The sequence below is a fragment of the Orbicella faveolata genome, unplaced genomic scaffold (genome assembly GCF_042242905.1).
Source record: "Orbicella faveolata isolate gen_17 unplaced genomic scaffold, um_ofav_v1 contig_2, whole genome shotgun sequence".
Lineage (NCBI taxonomy): Eukaryota > Metazoa > Cnidaria > Anthozoa > Scleractinia > Merulinidae > Orbicella > Orbicella faveolata.
Window position 1 is genome coordinate 18,117,501 of NW_028301547.1, and position 20,311 is coordinate 18,137,811.

General features: G+C 36.6%; 2 protein-coding genes across 2 annotated transcripts in view; one reads left to right on the forward strand and one right to left on the reverse strand.

The window, feature by feature from the left end:
* LOC110065227 (actin-3) overlaps positions 1 to 627 on the forward strand; it is a 2,407-nt gene extending 1,780 nt beyond the window's left edge. The window contains exon 3 of the mRNA XM_020772337.2: positions 1 to 627. This exon is cut by the window's left edge and continues 398 nt beyond it. Coding sequence (XP_020627996.1) covers positions 1 to 367 — 367 coding nt within the window. The 3' untranslated portion in view covers positions 368 to 627.
* A 1,081-nt stretch (positions 628 to 1,708) lies between these two features.
* On the reverse strand, positions 1,709 to 19,434 carry LOC110065152 (cytohesin-1-like). The gene is made up of 15 exons (XM_020772254.2): positions 19,206 to 19,434; positions 17,786 to 17,859; positions 16,613 to 16,677; positions 15,871 to 15,940; positions 10,831 to 10,949; positions 9,959 to 10,039; positions 9,235 to 9,347; positions 8,711 to 8,784; positions 8,483 to 8,557; positions 8,048 to 8,159; positions 7,889 to 7,965; positions 7,345 to 7,416; positions 7,140 to 7,224; positions 6,369 to 6,438; positions 1,709 to 5,950 (listed from the first exon to the last, which is right to left on the reverse strand). The coding sequence occupies exons 1-15, from the start codon at positions 19,255 to 19,257 to the stop codon at positions 5,872 to 5,874; spliced, it is 1,218 nt and encodes a 405-aa protein (XP_020627913.1). The 5' UTR covers positions 19,258 to 19,434; the 3' UTR covers positions 1,709 to 5,871.
* Positions 19,435 to 20,311: the final 877 nt, after the last annotated feature.

The following is a 20,311-nucleotide window of genomic DNA, read 5'->3' on the forward strand; positions in this document are numbered from 1 at the left end:
GTTCAGGTGTCCCGAGGCCATGTTCCAACCATCCTTCCTTGGCATGGAAGCTTCTGGCATTCATGAAACAACTTATAACTCTATCATGAAGTGCGATGTTGACATCCGTAAGGATCTCTATGCCAACACTGTCTTGTCCGGGGGTTCAACCATGTATCCTGGTATTGCTGACAGAATGCAGAAGGAAATCACAGCCTTGGCACCGTCCACCATGAAGATCAAGATCATTGCTCCACCAGAGCGTAAGTACTCCGTATGGATCGGAGGCTCCATCTTGGCTTCCCTGTCCACCTTCCAACAAATGTGGATCTCTAAACAGGAATATGACGAATCTGGTCCCGCTATTGTGCACCGCAAGTGTTTCTAAAGAGCTTATACAGTTTCAAAAGTAGCAGTAGCTCCTCAACCCCTTTTTGAGAATCATTTGTCAAAGAAATACTCAACTGACTTCCTGACTTTGGTTACTGAGAATATATCCAAGTTAAAGTTTTCAATGTTTAATTCACGTCGATGTTCGCTCTCACCTCTTTCTTTGAGAGACAAAGCCTGAAAGTTAAAAGAAGTTATTGTGCCACTGTTTGACTTGCGGTTTAGGAACGTTTCAATAAAAGATGTTTCTTCAGATGATGTACCCTGGTGTGATGATCGTGGGCGTAAGCCATGACGCATATTGTTGAGGATAGAGGAAAACATGAGACCATTGGTCATCGAGCAATGAGCTCTACCACTTTTTTTAAGCGTTAGAACGATAATTTATCAGAAAATTTTGTAGTTATTGTAGCCGTCACTCTTCACTTTCACTAGAGTCTGCAACCCAACCTTTATAAGTTATTTATTTATAAACTACACTTATCTCCGCAACAAATACATCAACTAAATTAAAAATAAGCAATAAGGGATGGAGACATCCAAAAGCGCCTAAGCACCATACTAGGGATACTCTCACGAATTAACTAAGAAAATTTAAAGGAGAGAGAACAGAAACTTCAATTACTTCCGAGCCACGCCCGTTCTGTTTGTATATCACATCAGAAGCGCGGACGGCAGCTCTGACCAGGGCGCTTATATGTGGCTTTTTTCCGCCCTGTTCTGACTGAGCACGAGCAGGCCTTGTGATTGTAATTAACGTCACATTGCGGGCAAGTCTCCCGCACACTTCATTTAGGTACGGATACATCTTCCACAGTGGTTATTATCAATACCGTTCGTATGGAATTGTTCTATCTTTTTTTCGCGATATGGAGCAGGGTGCACTGGTAAGTATGAGATTTTCAAAAATTAGTCGAATTCTTTTAGGGCCCGGGGTTGTACGCAACTTGAAAGTTTGTTTTTGTACTATTCTTAGAATCAACTTGTAAAATGAACGGCTCTGTTTTCTTTATCTCAATAGTCAAATCACAACACTACCCGCACCCTCTTTCACCACGCAAACGTGGTACTGGTGTTCATGGGAAAAATTAACAAATGGTAAACGCCATAGCGTGTACTAATTAACAAATAGATTCCATGTTGCCGTGCGTCTGTTCAGTAATAGATCACAGATGACGTAAAAATGTGGTAAGAACAAAAAAGTGGCACACGAGGCAATAGCCGAGTGTGTACCGACTTTTTTGAATTCTGGTTTTCTCTTCGGAATTCAAAAAAGGCGCTTAAATCAAGTTAAATCGATAAAATAACCATTCCAGGAGCAAACAACACACGTATGGAATAAGGTAAGCCATTTTTATTGAGAATTTTCACTTTCAACTACCTCCATGGATATCTTGTAGAAAATCCCATATAAACCCTTATAATTCTATGCCATATTGTGTTGCTTGTGTGGTTCATAGAGAGAGCTTGGGCTGCCTGTGCATTAATATACGACTTTGCGCATAGAAGGCATCATGCTAGACATGATTTTAGTTGAAAAACTTAAAGAGCTTGTGAAACTTAGGAAGTGGTGAAATTTTTGGCTCTTTGGGTGTAGTCGAGGAGAAATTGGCTTTCAAAAACATCAAAATTTCTGTGTGGCAAAAGCGCTAACGAGCTCACATTCTTTGTAAAATTTTGAGCTTTGAAAACCTCGTCGCACAAAAGGTATTCAATACATCGCGCTCAAATTCCTTGGGACAGTTAATCGTGCTGTGCCCTTTCAATATTCAGTATTAATTTCTTTGTAGCTCCATCAGGAACTGCATCGCTTATGGTAATGAGGCAAATATTGTAAACAAAGATTCTCCTTTATTATATGGCTAGCTCCGTGAGCGGGCAAGATGAACCAAATCCTGCTCTGTGATTGACCACCCGAGCGGGCAAGATGGAGCTATCTTGCCCGCACGGGACTACCCGCCGTGTCCCGGAAGAAAAATTTCCTCAAAAGCCATAAAATAAATCCTTTATTGACCAAGCTTGTTCGGCCAAGATGGCTTGATATTGGCCTCGTTCCTTTTTTGCATGTTTATGGACCTCGACTCCGCTTCGGTCCATAAACACGCAAAAAAAGAACTTGGCCAATATCCAGCCATCTTGACCTCACACTTGGTCAATAACCCATATATACGTACAGCTTGATTCTTGTCGTTTGTAGTCAAAGTCTTGGTAAAGTTTAGAAACCTCTTCTGGAGAGGGGTTCATGATACCTAAAAGGCCTTAATTTCAAAAACAATAACCAAACATCCACAACTGATTCTAAATATTTTGCAAATAGACCAAAAACTGTCTATCAGAGTTTCCCATATAAGACTTATAAACAAGTTGTTAAATTTGTAATGCAAGACAATTCTAAATCTATCAGAAACAAAAGTTAATCACTTCAACTTCAGTGTCCCTATTTGATGTGGGCTGGATAATACAAAACACAATAATTTTCTACCATTTCTGTATATAAGCTCTTCTTGTATGTACAAGGGACTCTAGCTATAAAAGAATCCTAACCAATGTTCTTTTTACTTATATAAAAACCAATGAAATACCAGGTGAGCTTCCGCACGAAAACCTGATATCTTCACGCCTGAAATCGCATACGAAGAGATCACCGTTGCTATGGTTACATAATAAATGGTGCCTTTCGCAGCGAAAGTGAAATGGTTCGGGATCTCATTGGCATTTATGTAATAAATAGAACATTACATGGCCGCTAGGAGATACGAAATTTCTCTTCTCGTGTTGAAAAATATTCTTCAACACTCGAAGAGAAATTTCGTATGAGACAACTCTTGCTAGTTTTCTCCACTTCAGAGCTTCTAACTAAATTATTAGATTAATGAAAGATTCATAATTTTTAAGCTAAAGTTGAAAAACCACAGACCGTGAGTATTCTCCCACTTTTCCTCACTCAGATCTGGAATCTGGTGCAATTTCAACCAGAATTTTTTTTTAATTTTGCGAATCACCATGGAAAAGCTGACAAAAAGGAAGAGACTTCTTCAGGCTAATCTGAGAAAATAAACTCTAACAAATGATGTAGTTGCCGTCATTATGCAATCATACTTTGGCAATTCATTCTCTTCTACAGCTTACAAATATTATTCAATTTGTACAGGTAATCAAATGATTTCGAGTGCAATTTTAAATAAATGAATAAGAGTAAATTTTTCAGACTAAAAAAATAGTCGGGAAAATTTACAAGGGTGTATGTATTCCAAATTGCATGAAAAAATCATTGGACCACTTGGTAATAATACCGGTATATTAGACATTTAAATTTTTACTTCACTTTACTCTACTTCACCTTTCTGCACTGTTTGGGATTAATTGATGAGCTCTCAGCCAAGCAGCAGCTGAAATTTTTGCATGTACATTATTAGCTTTTGAATGCCCCAAAATATAGAGACCTAGCCTTCCTCCTTGACTTGTTGAACATTCCAGTCTTAACTAATTAGATCAACATTCAATTTCTCCTAGTATATCCACAAAGTTAGACACACATTGAGAAAAATGCAAGTTATCTCTAAAAGAAAATAGCATTTGATATTTCAACAAATTCTCCTCAAAAGTATCACAGAATTGAAAGTGCGGAGGTCCGTACTGAGAAGTCGCATTTAAATATTGGGGCTAGAAAAGTGAATATTTGAGGAATGGATTACCTCTATTCTGAATTTACAGAGGGTTCCAATGAATGTTTTGGTGAACTGATTTCTTGCCTTAAATTATGTACCAATCATACAAAAGGTGCAAATGACTACAACAGTTACTTAACCTTTACATGTAATAGCACAGAAAGATAAGTTTTAAAAATTCTGAGATGAGTTGATATCCAAAGTGTCTCAGCGACCAAATCACGAGCGAACTGCTGACAGAAATTTATAACTTTAAAAGTACTCTTAGAAGTTATGAATCAGCACTTTGTAACGAAAGCCCGTAAATAAAACTGAGTCTAGAAAAGTCACATTTTCCTGGGTTCTTTAAAATAGCTATTAGTAAGCAATTTCGTAAATGTGAAGATTACTTTCACTATAACTTAATCCTTTTAATCTGTCATTTCTAAACAGTTTTAAATCATTCTATATTCACCTTTCATTTGTGGACATGCAAATGAAAGCTATTGAGTAGTACTTTCATGTTGAACTATTTGTTTCCAATATACTTGAAATATGAGATTTCTGGACACTAACTGAAAGGGTTCGTACAGTCACACACAAAAAAAATTGTTCCGCAGCAGCACTGAATATGCTGACTAACTGTATAACTTTACTGGTTGAGATTAGTACTGAATGAGAAAACCTGACAACTAAACTGTTAAGTGAAAATAATAATACAAAAGTTCAAATGAGACCTGGGGTGCTTACCATTTACAAAAACCATCCGGTTGGAAATTTTAGGCATAAACATTAAACATTAAACAATTAAATGACGTCGCGGGAGAGGGAATCGCTATAACGTATATCCACATCAGCTAGAGAGACTTAAAAGAGCAGAAAAATAGCATCACCTCAAATCACAACCCATATTTTCTGAAGCTTCCCAATTGGAATGGTGCGAACCATTTGATTTTCCAACTGGAATTTCCGGTTTTCCCATGTAAATGGTAAGTACCCCTGAAACTACTGTAATCCAAGGTTTCGCTGATCTATGACATCATAAGGGATAGAATGATGAAAACTTTAGAGATAAGTCCTGTTTTTCTGACAATGCCATAGATTGATGAAAGATTGGATTTTAAAAATCATTTTACAAAGTAGTTTCAGACCTCATGAGAACTTTTGTATTATTATATTTTCAAAACTTATGCCACTAAATGACAAAATCCAAAGATTATGTAAAACTGTGAACCTGTTTAATAGGGGACTTTAGATTTGAGTACGTGTACGAGATAGAGTACGAGTACGACTTTTCAATTCTAGTTTGCAGGCTTCACATTATCACATCACATACCCATCTCATCCCATGAGCTACCCTGTTTACCTAAAACCAACATGACGAGTAAGGGCTCTGGAAATGTCACTGGTTTGAAATTCGAAAATCGTACTTGCACTCAATCTCGTACTCGTGGTAAAATCTAAAGGTCCCAAAAATTTCAAAAAGTTCTTGTGTGAAAATAAATGACTAAAATAATTTTAGCTGTAGTATGATAATGTCTTCATAACAAGCCTACAAGTACATGTCTACCATTTTTAATCAGCTTTTTAGAAAGCCTTTTAAAAAGATATGGCCAATTTAAACAATTAACATAGTACACGAAGGTAGAGGAAGAGCTCTAATGTACCAACTAAGTTGGAGCTTGATTAAGAGAAATGCGAAAAAAAAAAAACCAGTTGAAATGACTGAATCTTCTTGCTGGCTTTTGTGCCAGCTAGCAGAATGGGGGATGGGTTAAATGAGTATAGATATGGCAGATATTCAAAGAGTTATACAAACTATTTTGTAAAAAAGTTCCTGTACTATTAAGTATTATTAGTTTAATGCTCCCTGGGTGACCTTCTTTTTCCTTGTTTGAAGCATGTCATAAAAGGGATCGACTATCATACTGGCCCTGAAAAGGAAAATGACTATTTTCAGAGCAAGGTTCACAAGTCAGTGAATATCGGTATCAGTCAAGTACCCTGGTATTTCATCATTGTAGCTCATGACATCGCAAATTACAAACAATAATAAAGTCACACAGGTTTCATTAAGAGCTGGGCACCAGGCAAATTGACCGACTGTGAGGACAATTTTGCCTGAACTTTGCAAGAACTGGCCTAGCAAGAGGCAGGGTGAAAGCATGAGCCCTGGACCAACAGGTGATAACATCAAAACTCTCTACCACTGTATCAAAAACCCTCTTACTGTATTTCACATCAGTTGGCTCTTTGAAGAGGATGGGAAGCACCCTTAGAATGGCTAGGGGAAGGCTACATTCACATGCATGGCATGAACAATTGTTTGTTTGATGATTTGGTTCAACTCACTTTACACAGCCAATCCAGGTTTCTCTTTCTTCCTCAGAGACTGCACAGATACGATAAACATCATGGTGCCCTGAAAAATTCATCATTGGTTAAATCAATATTGCATTTTCCTTTGACTTAGGATTATGGTAATAAATCTAAAACAAAGGAAAATACAAATTTTGCTGGCCTAAATTTGTTTCAAGAGCAACAAAACTACAAAGAATTTTAATCTGTGTGGAAGCATACTGCTGCAATGATACACCACAATGTCATTGGATAGTAGTTTCGGGTTAAATATTGAAACAAGATCACCTATTTATTAACTTTTGATTAACTTAATTGTCATTATTTAACTTTTTCCTGGTCATTCCCATCATAAGACAAAAATCACAGGAGAAAAAAGAGTTTCAAACTCCTAATTATAAATCATTGCTCCAACCAGTTCTGGCAAATTCGAAAACCCTCATATACCAGAAACCTGCAAGGAAGGCCCAAAAGAGTGTTAGTGCAATCTGTGATTTAAAAATAACAATAAAAGGTTTTACCAGTACTAAAACTAGCACTTGCTCCACTTGAATAGTGAGGCTACAGTTTGAATTAACGATTCTCCTAACATCACACTTTGTGCATCAAATTTTATTGACAAGACACGACCAAAATGTTTGATCAGATGTTCAGTAATGTTTCCTCAGGACATGGCAGGCATATCTAATCTGAAAACATGGAAGTAGAGTCACCGGTCTCAATACATGCATGTCTATTGTCTAATTCACTTGACATGATACAAACCTTCTACAACCTTCCCTTCTGAGTCTGTTTTACAAGCTTTTATAAGTCCAGATGAATTGTCCGCAGAATATATTTCAAAGCAGTACTGGAGAGACATAAGATAGGTGATTTAAAATCCTGTCAGTTCAATATTTTACACATTCTAAAATTAATAAAAATTATTAAACATTACCCACTAAGAAGGAGTATTTAGCATCAAAATTACCTTTCTCCTGGCATCTTGAACTTTCCTCACTTGAAGATTTTCCAAAGGAATAATACCACGGGGTTCCTTGTCCTTTAAAGAAATTTTAATAATTGTCTTATTGAAAAGTCCAAATGATCATAACTAACATTTTAAATTTAACTGTAAATGCCAGGCAATAGCTGTCATTACAGTTGAGCCTGTAATAATAAGTACTTTGGTTAAGAAGGTGCAACAACAAGGTAAAAGGAGTCAACAGTCTTCAACACAATGCAGAATACCCCTGTCTCCTCATTTGGATATCAAATGGCTGAGAACTCAATAATTATAATAATACATGTATTTCATATTGAAACACAAAAAGTCAAGAGAAAGAAAAATTAAATGTTAATACATTTTTGTCTTTACAAGACAACCAGGTCAATCTACTTTTATTTTAAAGAAATACATTGAAAAGTCACAGCAGAGCCTTTGAGAGTAGATATTTCAATTTCACATAATGTCAAAGAGGAATGAATTGAAATATATACTATATATTAGCTCAACACACTGTAGGCATACATACCCCTACATTCTTGAAGTAATAAAGGCAATTATCTTTTAAGATAAAGTATCGTTTTCTCCAACTTTTGTGCAATCCACCTTGAAAATAAAAAACACAGTCATATTAATCAGAAATTTAAACTCTTATTTATTGAGAAAGAAAAGGGAGGTATCTCATTACCTTCCTTTATAAGCCAGCCTTCTCTGTCTGGATTGAAAAATGTTCTGGTTATGTCATTTCCATCATCTTCTGGGATCTTGAATTGTTCAAGTTTGATGCTTTCATATAAACTCTACAATACAAACAAAAAGTGTGATCGAGTTTAAAAAGGAACTGTCCCTTGTTACTCCACATGTGGTTCCTTACAAAGGGTAACAATAACAACTAGCGGTACCTAATTTCCTTCTTCTTATTCCTTTCCCCAATACCTAAAATTAACCTAATTCTCAGACTTGCCTAATGTAAGCATAGTGGAACCTTCCCTTAAAACAATCTTATTTATAATATCATAACAACTTAAAAGATTTTCTATCTTTTATTCTTACTTCAAAATTTTTTCTGGACCAGAAGAAAATAATGCTTGTTATATTTACGAGCAAATTATCAAGTACCAACCACAAGAATGTCAGTGGGTAAATCTTCTCCACAGTTAATGCCTCTGTTCATTTGGATGAATCTCTCTACTGTAGGCTACAAAATGCAAACCAAAGTTAGCAGGCATGGATCTTTATTAACATTACTTATAAGGACAAGATCTCACAGTAATTACATGTACAATATCTGTCAGTCTCAGATTGACCAAGGAGAATTTCTTGAATTTCAAAGAAAATTGATTCCACTTACCTTGTCTTTTACACTTGGGTTGTGAAGACTAGTGTTTAACAAGATGAGTGAGAAACTTAGAACATAGCAGGTATCTGTGGAGTGAGAACCAATCCAAATTCAGTATACTCAACTTTCCAGAAGGATATGACAACTACTTGAAATTTATTTGCCATCCAGATAACTCATTAATTAGAAAGTACTCTTTGTGTCATGTGATACGGTCTGTATCACAGCATCACTTAATTAAATTTCATAGATGTTGTCACTGTTGTGGTAGTGGAAATTAAGAGCCTGATTGTGTTCTTATCATATGTAAATAAGAAATATTACAAGAGACTGTACTATGTGCACAAGCTCTTTTCTTAAAAAAAATATCTAGGTCTGACTGTCCATCTGAGTGTCAAAATACACCACTTATTAAACTTGATGTAAATGTAAAATAGTACTAGTCTAAAGAATAGAGCACTGGACTCTGACAAAACCTATTTAAGAAAGGGAACAAAAGACATTTTTCTTATCTCTCCCTCTATGACTTCACTAACCAGATGATGTAAACACTCCAGGGTTCTGATCACAAAATCTCTTTGCGAATGCTTCCATCATTCTATCAATCTTCTGGGCCTCACCAGGAAGACGAAAACTCCACAAGAACTGCCTACAAGAAGATTTAAGAAAAAATCATTGTTAAACTCTGCTTTCATTGTCTAGCCATTTCAAGGTCAGCTTCAATTTCCTCCTTGATTAATATACATGTATAATTTATTCCTTGGGAGAATTTCCTCACGTAATCAGAACCTCTCATTCTTAAGTTGGGAATCAACATTTCTGGTAAACTGGTTAAGTCTACTTAAGGTCAAAACATTCCATCTTGCCAGAATTTATCTTGGTTTTTGTAGTATAAATTAAGTGAAAGCTAGGTAACATTTCTTCTTTCCCTGATGTGGGATTCTAGATCATTGCAGGGTCACCCTCCACTACTAAATTTTCTGGTATCCATTTGACTGTACACCTGGGCAGAGAGGTACTGTAATTAGTGTCTTGCTCATGTTGTGGCCACTCTTGCATATGGTTCACATTTTTATCCATCGCAACACACCTTTTCTTAGACAGAACTTTGTCATTCTAGCAATGTCAGACATTTTGTTTCACGGCACAATCAAATCAGCCATTACAACTGATGCTACAGAAAAAAATGTTAAAAACCTAACCTGAATCCATTGCAAATTCAGTCTCTTTAAGTAACAGACGTTACCTCACTGAACTTACCTAAGACCATCTACTAATGATCTTCCTGTGAAATCATGATGCTCAACAAACAATCGGAAAACTTCCAGATTGAATTCTTTGCTGTGGATTAAATTAATAATCACTAAATTGAACTCCTGTTACAAACTATTACAGTTTACCCCAAAATAGCCCAGCAATGATCATATCCTAACTAAACTTTCCAGAACAGACAAGTAGCTATTATTTTATATTCTCAAGTGCATATTCGTATAGTTCATTTACAAGGTTCCATTCTGTTAACCATATCGCTTTCAGTGAGAGGACTTATAAGGAGAGCAATGTCTTCTGGGATGGTCGTACAGATATCTGACCCATTTTCATGCTGGTCTAACCACACACTAGTGTAGGCCAGGGTAGACCTGTGATACAGTTTATTAAACCCTGGTAGAAACCTCCCTCAGGATCAGGACTACACGATGGTATAGAATACTGTAAGATCTAGACACTTCCCTTTAATAGCATGCTCAATAGAAATGGCAACTCACTTTAATATTATTTGAATTCTGACTGTACATGCATACTTAGGATCCTGCCAAATTTAAAGAACCTGGAACAGGCCTATAGAAGCACTACATGGGAGCCTGTTGTAGTCCTACAGAATCTTACCCAAGATGCTGTTTAGAATTCCTACCTCAGTAATCAGTAGAACCCATGACAAAGTTGTCAAAAGGATGTTAAAAGCCAAGAATAAAAATCAGTCAAGCAGGAAATGATTATGGTATGTACAGCACACATTACTAAAAGTACAAGTTATGAACAACAACCATTTTCATGCCTTGTCTCTACTTGCCAAGATTTTGAGCAAAAATTTCCCAGTATGTTGTCATGCAGTCCAAATAAGCACAACTTACTTTTCTCCAAGATAATTTCCAATCATTGTCTTATTTAACCCTTCTTCCTTGAAAAGAAAGTCAGCAATGTCCTCTGGAGTGTTGTTTAGCAGGTTGTTAGATATCAGGTATTCCATTCCCTGTGAAAAAGTTTAACAAAAAGAAAATTTATAAAAGGTACTTTTAACTATTGCAATTACATGTAAATTCTTTTCTAAGCCAAAGAAGACATAACTGAGGGTTGACAAGACTCTGCTCGGGTACAGGGATGTGAATTAAACAACAGGTTTCTTTGACTCTCTTCCATGAGTCAAAAATCATCATTACACAGTCAAACGTGCTGCCAAAATATACGAGCTTGGGAGGTCACACAATAATTATTAAGAACAGGCAGTCAAACTAGAGCCTGAGTTTGAACACTTCTCATGCCTCATTGAAACTTATAAGATGAATGGAGGGGGATTAAGATACGGAAAGGATTAAGCAAGTAAGCTAAAGTAAGTCATGCCTCGTTGAATCTTGTCTCAGTTTAATCTGGATTTAGAAAAAGTAACATAGTGCTGCAGGGCTTTCAATAAGGGCCACAGGCACCGGGCAAATTGATTGGGTGTGAGGATGATTTTGCCCACCTGGTTTAACCATATAGAGAAAAGTTTCTCTTAAAAAGAACTTCAGTTCAAAAAGTTTTGCCCACCTGTGAAAACCAGTTGCCTGCCTGATAAAAAATGTTAATGAAGCTCCTGATTTCTGACAAGATGGTGGTGCGTCAATGCAAATGCATGAATTGTGACCAAAATAACCATCATGTTTTGTTGTTCTGTTGAACTGTCGTTACATTTTTCCCAACCACCAAAAATTGTCAACCTTCATGTACGATATCTTCTCAGAATCAAATTCAGTTCCAAAACATTTAACAAGGACCTTGAAAAAATGATTATTATTTATAGTAACTTGTGGAAGACCATGTCATTCTACGTAATTAAAAATGAAAAAAGTAAAATGTCTTGATAGGTAATAAATGATGGGGAAAACAATCCTACCTATACAGAAAGCAGAACTGGGTGAAATTTCAGTGCAATACAAGAGATTCCCTGAGATAGTGTTGTTCCTCTTTTTCAGCCACACTCTATATTACACATTAATTAATATTAAAAATATTTGGTGCAAAATTTATCCGTACATATTTAAGACTGTGTCATCCAGAGATTATCTATAGACAATTCTGCCACCAGCTGTTGGCAGCAAATGTTAATGAATTTTTAATTGGTGGCATAATGTAACATACCACAAGCCTCAATCTGATTTATCTCAATTTTTTACCTCACTTCTACAGGAAAATATGGTTTTTGCTGTCTGCTAAATATCCATGAATAGTGATAGATGTGTAAAACCATTCACACTGTTATAAAGGTTATCTATTACAATAACAGTGAATATCTTATTAATATTTTGATGTGTAGCGCCATAGTAGTATATACTAATAATGATCCCTAAAGTACAAGAAATGGGTCCAAAATGAAAGATTACGAGAACTATGTTTGTGAAATAAATGATGTGGTAGGAACACTTAAAAGGACCATCTTGTTATCTGTTCAACTGATCCCCTGGAGTACAAATAGCAAAATATGAGTTCTTATTTAACTGAACCAGAGGTCTGTATGGAAGAATCTTGACCAAATGCAGTTAAGGTCTGTACTCATGACATGGCCATGGTCATGTATCTCCCAAAGAGACCAACCTTTAGCCTGGCTTATGTTAATTATATCTGTATGGCCAAACAGTAGCTCTTAAATTTTCTGACAAAAGCCACATAATGTAGGAGTTCCAGGAGGGGTAAGGTGGGTAGGAGTTCATAATCACTGCCATTTTGCTTGCAAATGGAGATGAAATATTACTTGCCTGGACAAAAAAATGTTGTTTTCAATTTCTCCCACCTCTTTACTTTTAAAACAACAGAAATCCTTACAGCCATTAAAGGTGCTTCTAGTCTTGTATGGAGTGCTTTACACTTGGGTTCCTTAAAACATCCCAATTTCACCCTCAGCTGGTGTTTTGACTGCATGAACTGAGCTTAAATTTGCCAAAGATGGGTATTTTTTACCTTGTTCTCATTAAGTCTTTTTGACTTGTCCATTCAGTATCTTCAGCAGAAACACGCCTTTTTGCTTGTAGTTTTCTCCAGCAAATGTCACATAGCTAAAAGTGGTCTAGACACTGGTCTAGATCAGAACATTTTTTAGAGTGCACTCATATTTATAAATTTGGAAGTTCCCAGTCCTCATGAGACATGGCTCTATACATTTGTAATATGGTGCCAAATTTGTTAGCAGGTTAACAAAATAAATGAATTTTGCATCTGCTTGCATAGTGTATTTAAACAGCTGTCCCCCCTGCCTGGGGAGGTATGATATTTAGTTGCTCGATTCTTTCCCACTTCAGAGTACATGTATTCAAGTTTCACCTACATGTATTACAATATCCATACCCTAATATATTAGCTCCAAAGGGACCCATATCATATAGTGTTTCTGATTATTGTCGCATGCTGGCCTGATTTTGAGTTTTCAGGTCTGTAAAAGTAGCAACCAATCAACAATAATCTGAATCTATGTAGAGCCACATGTACATGTGCATCATTCTAAGACAAGTGTGGAAATTTTCAGGTCGAACCTAGTAAATCGAACCATGACTATCCCCCAAGGGGAGGAGTACCCCCAGAAAAGTTGGGTAGGGGTGTGCGGCCCACTTCTTAAAAGCCTTACCCTATTTATGACCAAAATCTGCAATTTAGGCTACCCTATTTATGACCTGGCCAACAATTCCATACCCTATTTGTAACCTCTGTAGCTGGCACAGTTGCCCTAAACATAAGTTATGAAAGGCTTTTGTTGATGGTCTTATTTATAATGATGAAATAGCAGCTTCTTCTAAGGAACATACCCGATTCAAGACTAGAGTGCTAAAACCATACCCTACCTAAGACCAAAATGGCCAAAATCAATATCCTATTTATGACCAAAATGGCTGTAGACTACAAGTAGTCCCTCTTTCGCTTAGTCTGTTGTGCATGACGTGAAAGAAAACCTTGAGAAAAAAATGGCCGCATGAAATCCTGGGAGCTAGAAGCACATGAAAGGAGGGACTACCGCCTAAGCCTAAGACTTTGAATTATGCCTTGCTCTCACAACAAAAAAATATGATTGGCTTATGCTTGGAGCGTTGACAGCACGTTGTCATCATTCGAGGTACCTGTGATGTCTTGCAGGAATGTTAATCTTGCTCTCTGAAAATAAAAAACTTTGGAACCAGAGCAAATCAAAGCGTTGGAATGGCGTCTCACAGGCTGTGATGTTCTTGCAATTCTACCATCAGGCTATGGAAAGAGTTGAATTTATCTAATGTTTTTTTTGGCAAAGCTTTTCGCCTCAAACCCGAATGTGAGCATGTTAGTGATTTTGCAGCTTAACACTAGGTCAACAGCATTGTTGAAGAACAATTCCGTAAATATGAATTGACTGAGCTTGGCCTTCCTGCCATCCATTTGAAAGATTGAAGCAGACTTTCACTTGAAACTCTCTGCTGCTATTGGCAAACATGTCACTGCAGATGGACGATCTCCTATGTCAAATACATAATGTAAATTTTCAGTTGAACTCTGCATTTGAAAATTTCCCAAAAAAAGTCGTTACAAGATGCCTCCTTTGCTGAATATTTGCTGTCTTCTTTTCGAAACTTCTTTAGCAGTTTCGCCTAACGAACACCATGACAAAGATATACTTCTCACGGCATGGTTTTGCCTTGCTACCTGGTACTTGAATAAAAGAGTCATTTTATTCAAAACATCTCCAAGGGTTATTGACAACAGGCGATAATAAGAGGACGTCAAGATGAGAAATCCTACACTGAAAAATCACTCGCCATGAGAGGGCAAACTCTTAGGCTTTGAAGGCGGTACTCCCTCCTTTCATGTGCTTCTCACTCCCAGGATTTCAGGCAGCCATTTTTTTCTCACAGTTTTCTTTCGTGTCACGGATGACGGACTAAGTGAAAGAGGGACTACTCGTAGTCTAAAATGGCTGAAAAACCCTACCCTTTGGGCCCACACATACCTATATAGCCCATATAAGGGAGTACCCCCCCCCCCTGCCCGGAATTATCCAAACTTCCTTGGACTCTGATAAATAGTTTCTTCAATTATACAACTGTATAATCAACATATGAATATTACCAGGCACAAAATAAAAATAAACTTTGGATGAAATTACAATAAATAGTTTTATATAAAATACCAGACAATCACCTGTCCATAATGTAGAGTTTTACAGTGGCCTAAAATGTTGAAGTCGACTAGTTTGCATTGGTCAAAGAACTATGTGTGCATTATGAGTGCATAGTGAAGTTGTCATCCTTGAAAGTTGTAGTGTGTCCTTTAAGAAAATATACCTCCCCAGGCTTTTTTGGTTTGATCCCTCCCCCACCCTGGGCTGTGCTGGAAATTTACTGACACTATGTTGCAGTCAGTGATAATTATTCATCAGGGCTGTCATAAAGGGCCATCAAGTGTAAAACCTGTTACATACAGCCGAGTATGACTGAAGAGCCCTTGACCCCATTGTGTAGTTCCAGAAAATACCCATATCTCCCCCACAGAAGGGATTTTTTTCTAAGACCCCCCACCCCTCTGGAAATTCCGGTAAAGCTTCACACATTTCTTTAAAGTTTTTGGTCTTACAGAACCCCCCATCGCCCAGGAAATTCCAATCCCTTCTGTGGAGGGAGTATTTTCTGGACCTGCACATTGCTAAAAAAATTAAATATAAATTCTATAATCAACCAAAAAGCAAAATGATTGTTATTGGTGTGCAACAGCTGACTCAAACCTAAACTGACAGCTATCTTCATGCACATAATGGCACCAGAGAAAAAAGTCCAGAAGTAGACTGAAATAATCAAGGTTTCCCTTTTAAGTAGTAGTACATGTACGTTAAATTGTTGTCCAGTGAATAAAGGCTGTTCACAATCAAATAGTTCTGTAAAGGGCAGAACACAAAAATGACTCACCTTATCAGGATCAATGTTGAACTTCTTCTTTCCTGTGGATAACTGTTTAGCCCTTGGATCATCCTTAGAACTATTCACAACAACATCAGCTCAATTAAAACTCGTTTAAGTCCAGTCTCTAGCAGCTCACAAAAGATTACACAAGCTTATAATTAGCAGCTGAATAGTTTCGGCGAATGTATATCTCTGGTTTCCGTAGCATACATGTAGGTAAGTCATAAGGATTATTAATGAAGCTCTCTGATGGATAATATGTCCATTCAAGGATTTTTCAATGACAATTCAACAGAAATATTCTAGATTGCTTTCAACAGAACCATCATAACATTTGTCTAGGAAGGGGGGAGGCAAAAAGATACAAATCACAAATATCTGGCATCATCAAAATTATGTCTGTTGTGGCACTTGGCATATTTGGGTGGCAAGTTTTCTTTCCCATCAATAGTCTCAAACTTTCAAAGACTGCTGATAAAATGATACTCAAGGACCTCTAAAGGGAAAAAACCTACAATGCATTTTGATTGTTCTTCATGGACTTCTTAAGGATCTGGCAAATTTTCATGAGTTTTCAAGAACCATGCAAGTCCTGAATACTGGCTGCAAATGATACTGTTCTCCTTGCTACACAAGAAACATGTAAATATAACTTCATCTACATGATGGTGATTTTCCCATCACTATGATTCAATTGTTTCACACATAGTCTATTCTTATGACCTAAAATGCAAATAACTTCAATTACCCATTGTCACGCTGTTCTATGGAATCCATTTCTGCTGTTACGTCTGCTATCTCGTTCTTGAGTCGCTATAATAATAAGGCAAATAAGTGGTGAACATGAGGTCAACATACTTTTTTCAAGAACACAGTTTCCTTCATTGTTAAAGAAAATTATCAGGCATGCCTCAACTGAATCTAAGGAAGGAGAAAATAAGAGAAAAACTGGCAAAACATCATGAACATTGCAAAAATCAATTAAATCAACTTGCAGATTGGTGATTTGATGGCAATCCTTTCATAAGTAGTTCAATGTCAATTAAGCAGTATTCGTAAGGTAAAGACAAAAGCTGTAAGCTTTATGAATAGCATCCTTTGAAGGTATGCTGGTCCTGGGTTAACAGTTCTGGTGAAGATCTTAAATTAAGTAATTCAAGATATGGCAGATATTTCATGATCATACATCATGCCTTTAAAATAATAATTATTGTCAAAATTCACCTTTGGTCTTGACCTTAAAGTAATATTTTAACTGTGAAATCCAACACTACTAGTGCAAGTTTTCTAGGCTCAGGTTTCAGAAAGAAGGTCTATGCTCCAACAAGCAACAACCCACATTCATGTATATCTATATCAGTTGAATCACTTGACAATTTTGTGGCATAAATTTAATTCTGGTCTCCCTTAAAGTAAAGTAGATCCTCCTCTACATAACACAAACTTTTCAGCACTACATGTAGCATTACAAGAAATATACAGTTTGAAGTGGTGGCAAAGGGTTTATTCATTACACATAATACTGTAAGGGCAAAAAATTAAGTGCATAATGCACAAAATGTAGTCTGATTCATGAATTTACCCAATGTATGGATAATTCTCATTTATTAAAAGTATAAGTGGCACATGAAGATTATCTGCAAAAATTTGATGATAGTGAATTGGGGGTGTAAGGATGATAAGAAAATTCATAACCGTCAAAATGCTAAGCTCTAGAATTAAATATTTCAACGATCTTCACGTTGTAAATATGCTATTTGAGGCTTAGGTATTTTGGGACGATTTTAAAATCTCTCATCATCCCTATAGCCTGATAATACTATCATCAAAAAATTTGTATGTGAAATGGATCTGTATTATTAGAGTATCTTGCCATTTCAAGCTTGGGACCAAAAAGGTTTAATTTGCAATAGTTTTGTACCTGAATTTCAACCAGCAACTCTGATTTTCTTTTCCTGATCTCCACGAGGAGAGACTGCTCTTTTGGAGTTAAACCTAAATCCATTGATATTTAAACAGAAATGTATAAATCAATATATAATCAAAACTTTATAACCCTCATTTTATAGTTACTTTAAAATATGTAAAAAAAAAAATTTGGTTTGAGTGCCGTCATTGTATTAAATGAGATTTTGTACAGGCAGTTAATAATGTGAAGCTGTGACTGAACAACCTAAAAATACCCATATGACAACATAAACAAAGCAATGACAACAAAAAATACTACATACTTTGATTTCCTTGCCCAAAAAATATATGAAATCTAATCAAACATCATAACAGATGAAAGCAAAACCCTTCTTGGAAATAATCTGACCTAAAAACATTAGCAAATAATTTTCTATTCCCCAAAAGTACTTCCAAAATTGCCCAGTGCTACAACCAAAAATATCTTCACGACTTCCTGTGCCCCCTTCAGACTAAGTTTTTCAGGAAATCACAAGCATGCATGCTGTACATGTATGTACTATGAGAAACAGTAAATTAACTAACACTCTTGCACCAGAACCATTTTTGGTCCTTTTCTTTTCAATTATCTACTGTCCAAGAAAATATTATCAGATTAATTAATCATCCACATGCAAGTTTATATAAAAATGGTCTTTCATTTTCTTGTAGATGGACTCCTTGAATGGCATGGTTTAGGGTAAAATAACAATTATTGCTTCATTATCAAAACAAGCAGCTGACAATCAGTCATTTCATTTTTAGATAATACTGTAGGTTTATAATTTTTTTTTTTAAGGTCTTAATATGTAAAAAAAACCTTGTTTTCAACAAAGTGTTAATTACACAATATGCAATTCATTTTAAGCATGTAACTTGTGACGAAAAATCGCGTGGAGTGAAGCCGTAGACCAAAAAAAGTTTAAGTTCAGTGATGTTCAAACTTTTTAGTATCGGTCTAACTAGACATCAAAATCACAGCAGACCTGACAATCTGACAAGTTCGTAGAGTCGAGTCATAAACAAATAATGACCATCATTCTGTAGGTCGCTCAGATGAAAAATAGTTGGACTACAGTGTAGTAAAAAAGCACCGCACTTTGCTAACCACATAATAAATTGCTTATATACTGAATGCCCTAAAAGTAAAATTTGTGGCCATAAAGCTTTACGTACTCGGTAGACACGACTCGCTAAATTTTAACATTTACCCGTACCGGGGCACATAAATCAAGCATTTCCCTATTCATTGCTACAGCATCCGCTTGAAATGCTACTGCAGTGCATAAGCTGAGCTTAAAATAAAAAGTGCAAAGATAAAAAAGCTAACTTCAAGACTTGACACCTACATGTACTTCTTGCAAAATTCAGCCAATTTTAGCTTGCACACTTACCGTTCACTCCCTTGGTTGAATCGTTCCTATCTTGAACCACTGGAGTCGACATATTATTCTCTACGTAGGATACCACACTTTGAAAAGTTTAAATATGTTCTATAGACACTGTTGATGAACGAATTCGCAATAAATTTGAAGCACTTCCGACTTTAAATCAATGACCAACATGCGCCATCTTGTTTGACATCGCGACAACCGACTAGTACCCAGACTTTTGGAGAGTGAACGCCTTTGGCTTCCCTCTGAGCTGACGCTGAGCTGAACGGTGATTTGTCGTAAGGCTGTAAAGAGATACATAACTCGATTGGTATAATTACTTGGGAAAAGCTTTGCCTGATTTACCATCACAGGCCCATTCACTTCCCTTATGAAAAGGAACATTTCCAACAACTGTGGAAACTTCTTACAAAATAGAACAACCATTACAACACATCCCTCCCCGCCACCCCGCCCCCCCCCCCCCCCCCCCCCTCCGCCAAGATCCAATCTGCACCTTCCCCAGCAATGTTTGGCTTGCTAAATGCTTAATCCATCATGCAGGAAACTTGAAACAAGAATTTTTTCCCAAAGGTCTACTTTGGCATCAACTGACTTCACGCCAAGTTTCTACTCTTGGTCTCCGGCCATTCCTGAAATTTGGGGTAATCAAAGACCAATAGCGTCGTGATGCAATAAACTAAAAAATTCATAACATTTTAACGTCTGTCACGTGACACTAGGTAATTTGTTCCCTGGGTTTGGTGCAAAATAAGGTAATTTACAAATAAAGCCTGTAGAAAGCACGGAGAACAAGAGTTATCTGCAAAAACTTTAGTTTATTGCATAGAATGAAACAGAAACTTACAAGATATGCTTGTTTGAAAATCAAATCTTGTTTTGTCAAAGAGCAGGAACTGTTGGCGTCAATGTTATAGACTAAAACCTAAAAAGGCTGTAGCTGGTTGCCATAGCAACCATTTTCAATAAAACCTTCAAAATCTATTTTCTCTTCATGAGTGCAATCGCGCGCAATCCTCCGTAGGAAAAAAGATGGCGGCTGTACAGTTTACCACAATACCATGCGAGCCTAATACAACCTGTAAAGTACAAGGAAAGCCAGATTT

What these genes read in the sequence shown, in the direction of transcription:
- LOC110065152 (XM_020772254.2), bottom strand. Translation starts at nt 19,257, where the DNA reads ATGTCGACTCCAGTGGTTCAAGATAGGAACGATTCAACCAAGGGAGTG. An exon ending in TCATTAGTAGATGGTCTTAG is followed by an intron (nt 9,348 to 9,958) that starts GTAAGTTCAGTG and finishes ATCTTCTTGTAG; the next exon opens with GCAGTTCTTGTGGAGTTTTC. An exon ending in TGGAGTGTTTACATCATCTG is followed by an intron (nt 8,785 to 9,234) that starts GTTAGTGAAGTC and finishes CTCACTCCACAG; the next exon opens with ATACCTGCTATGTTCTAAGT.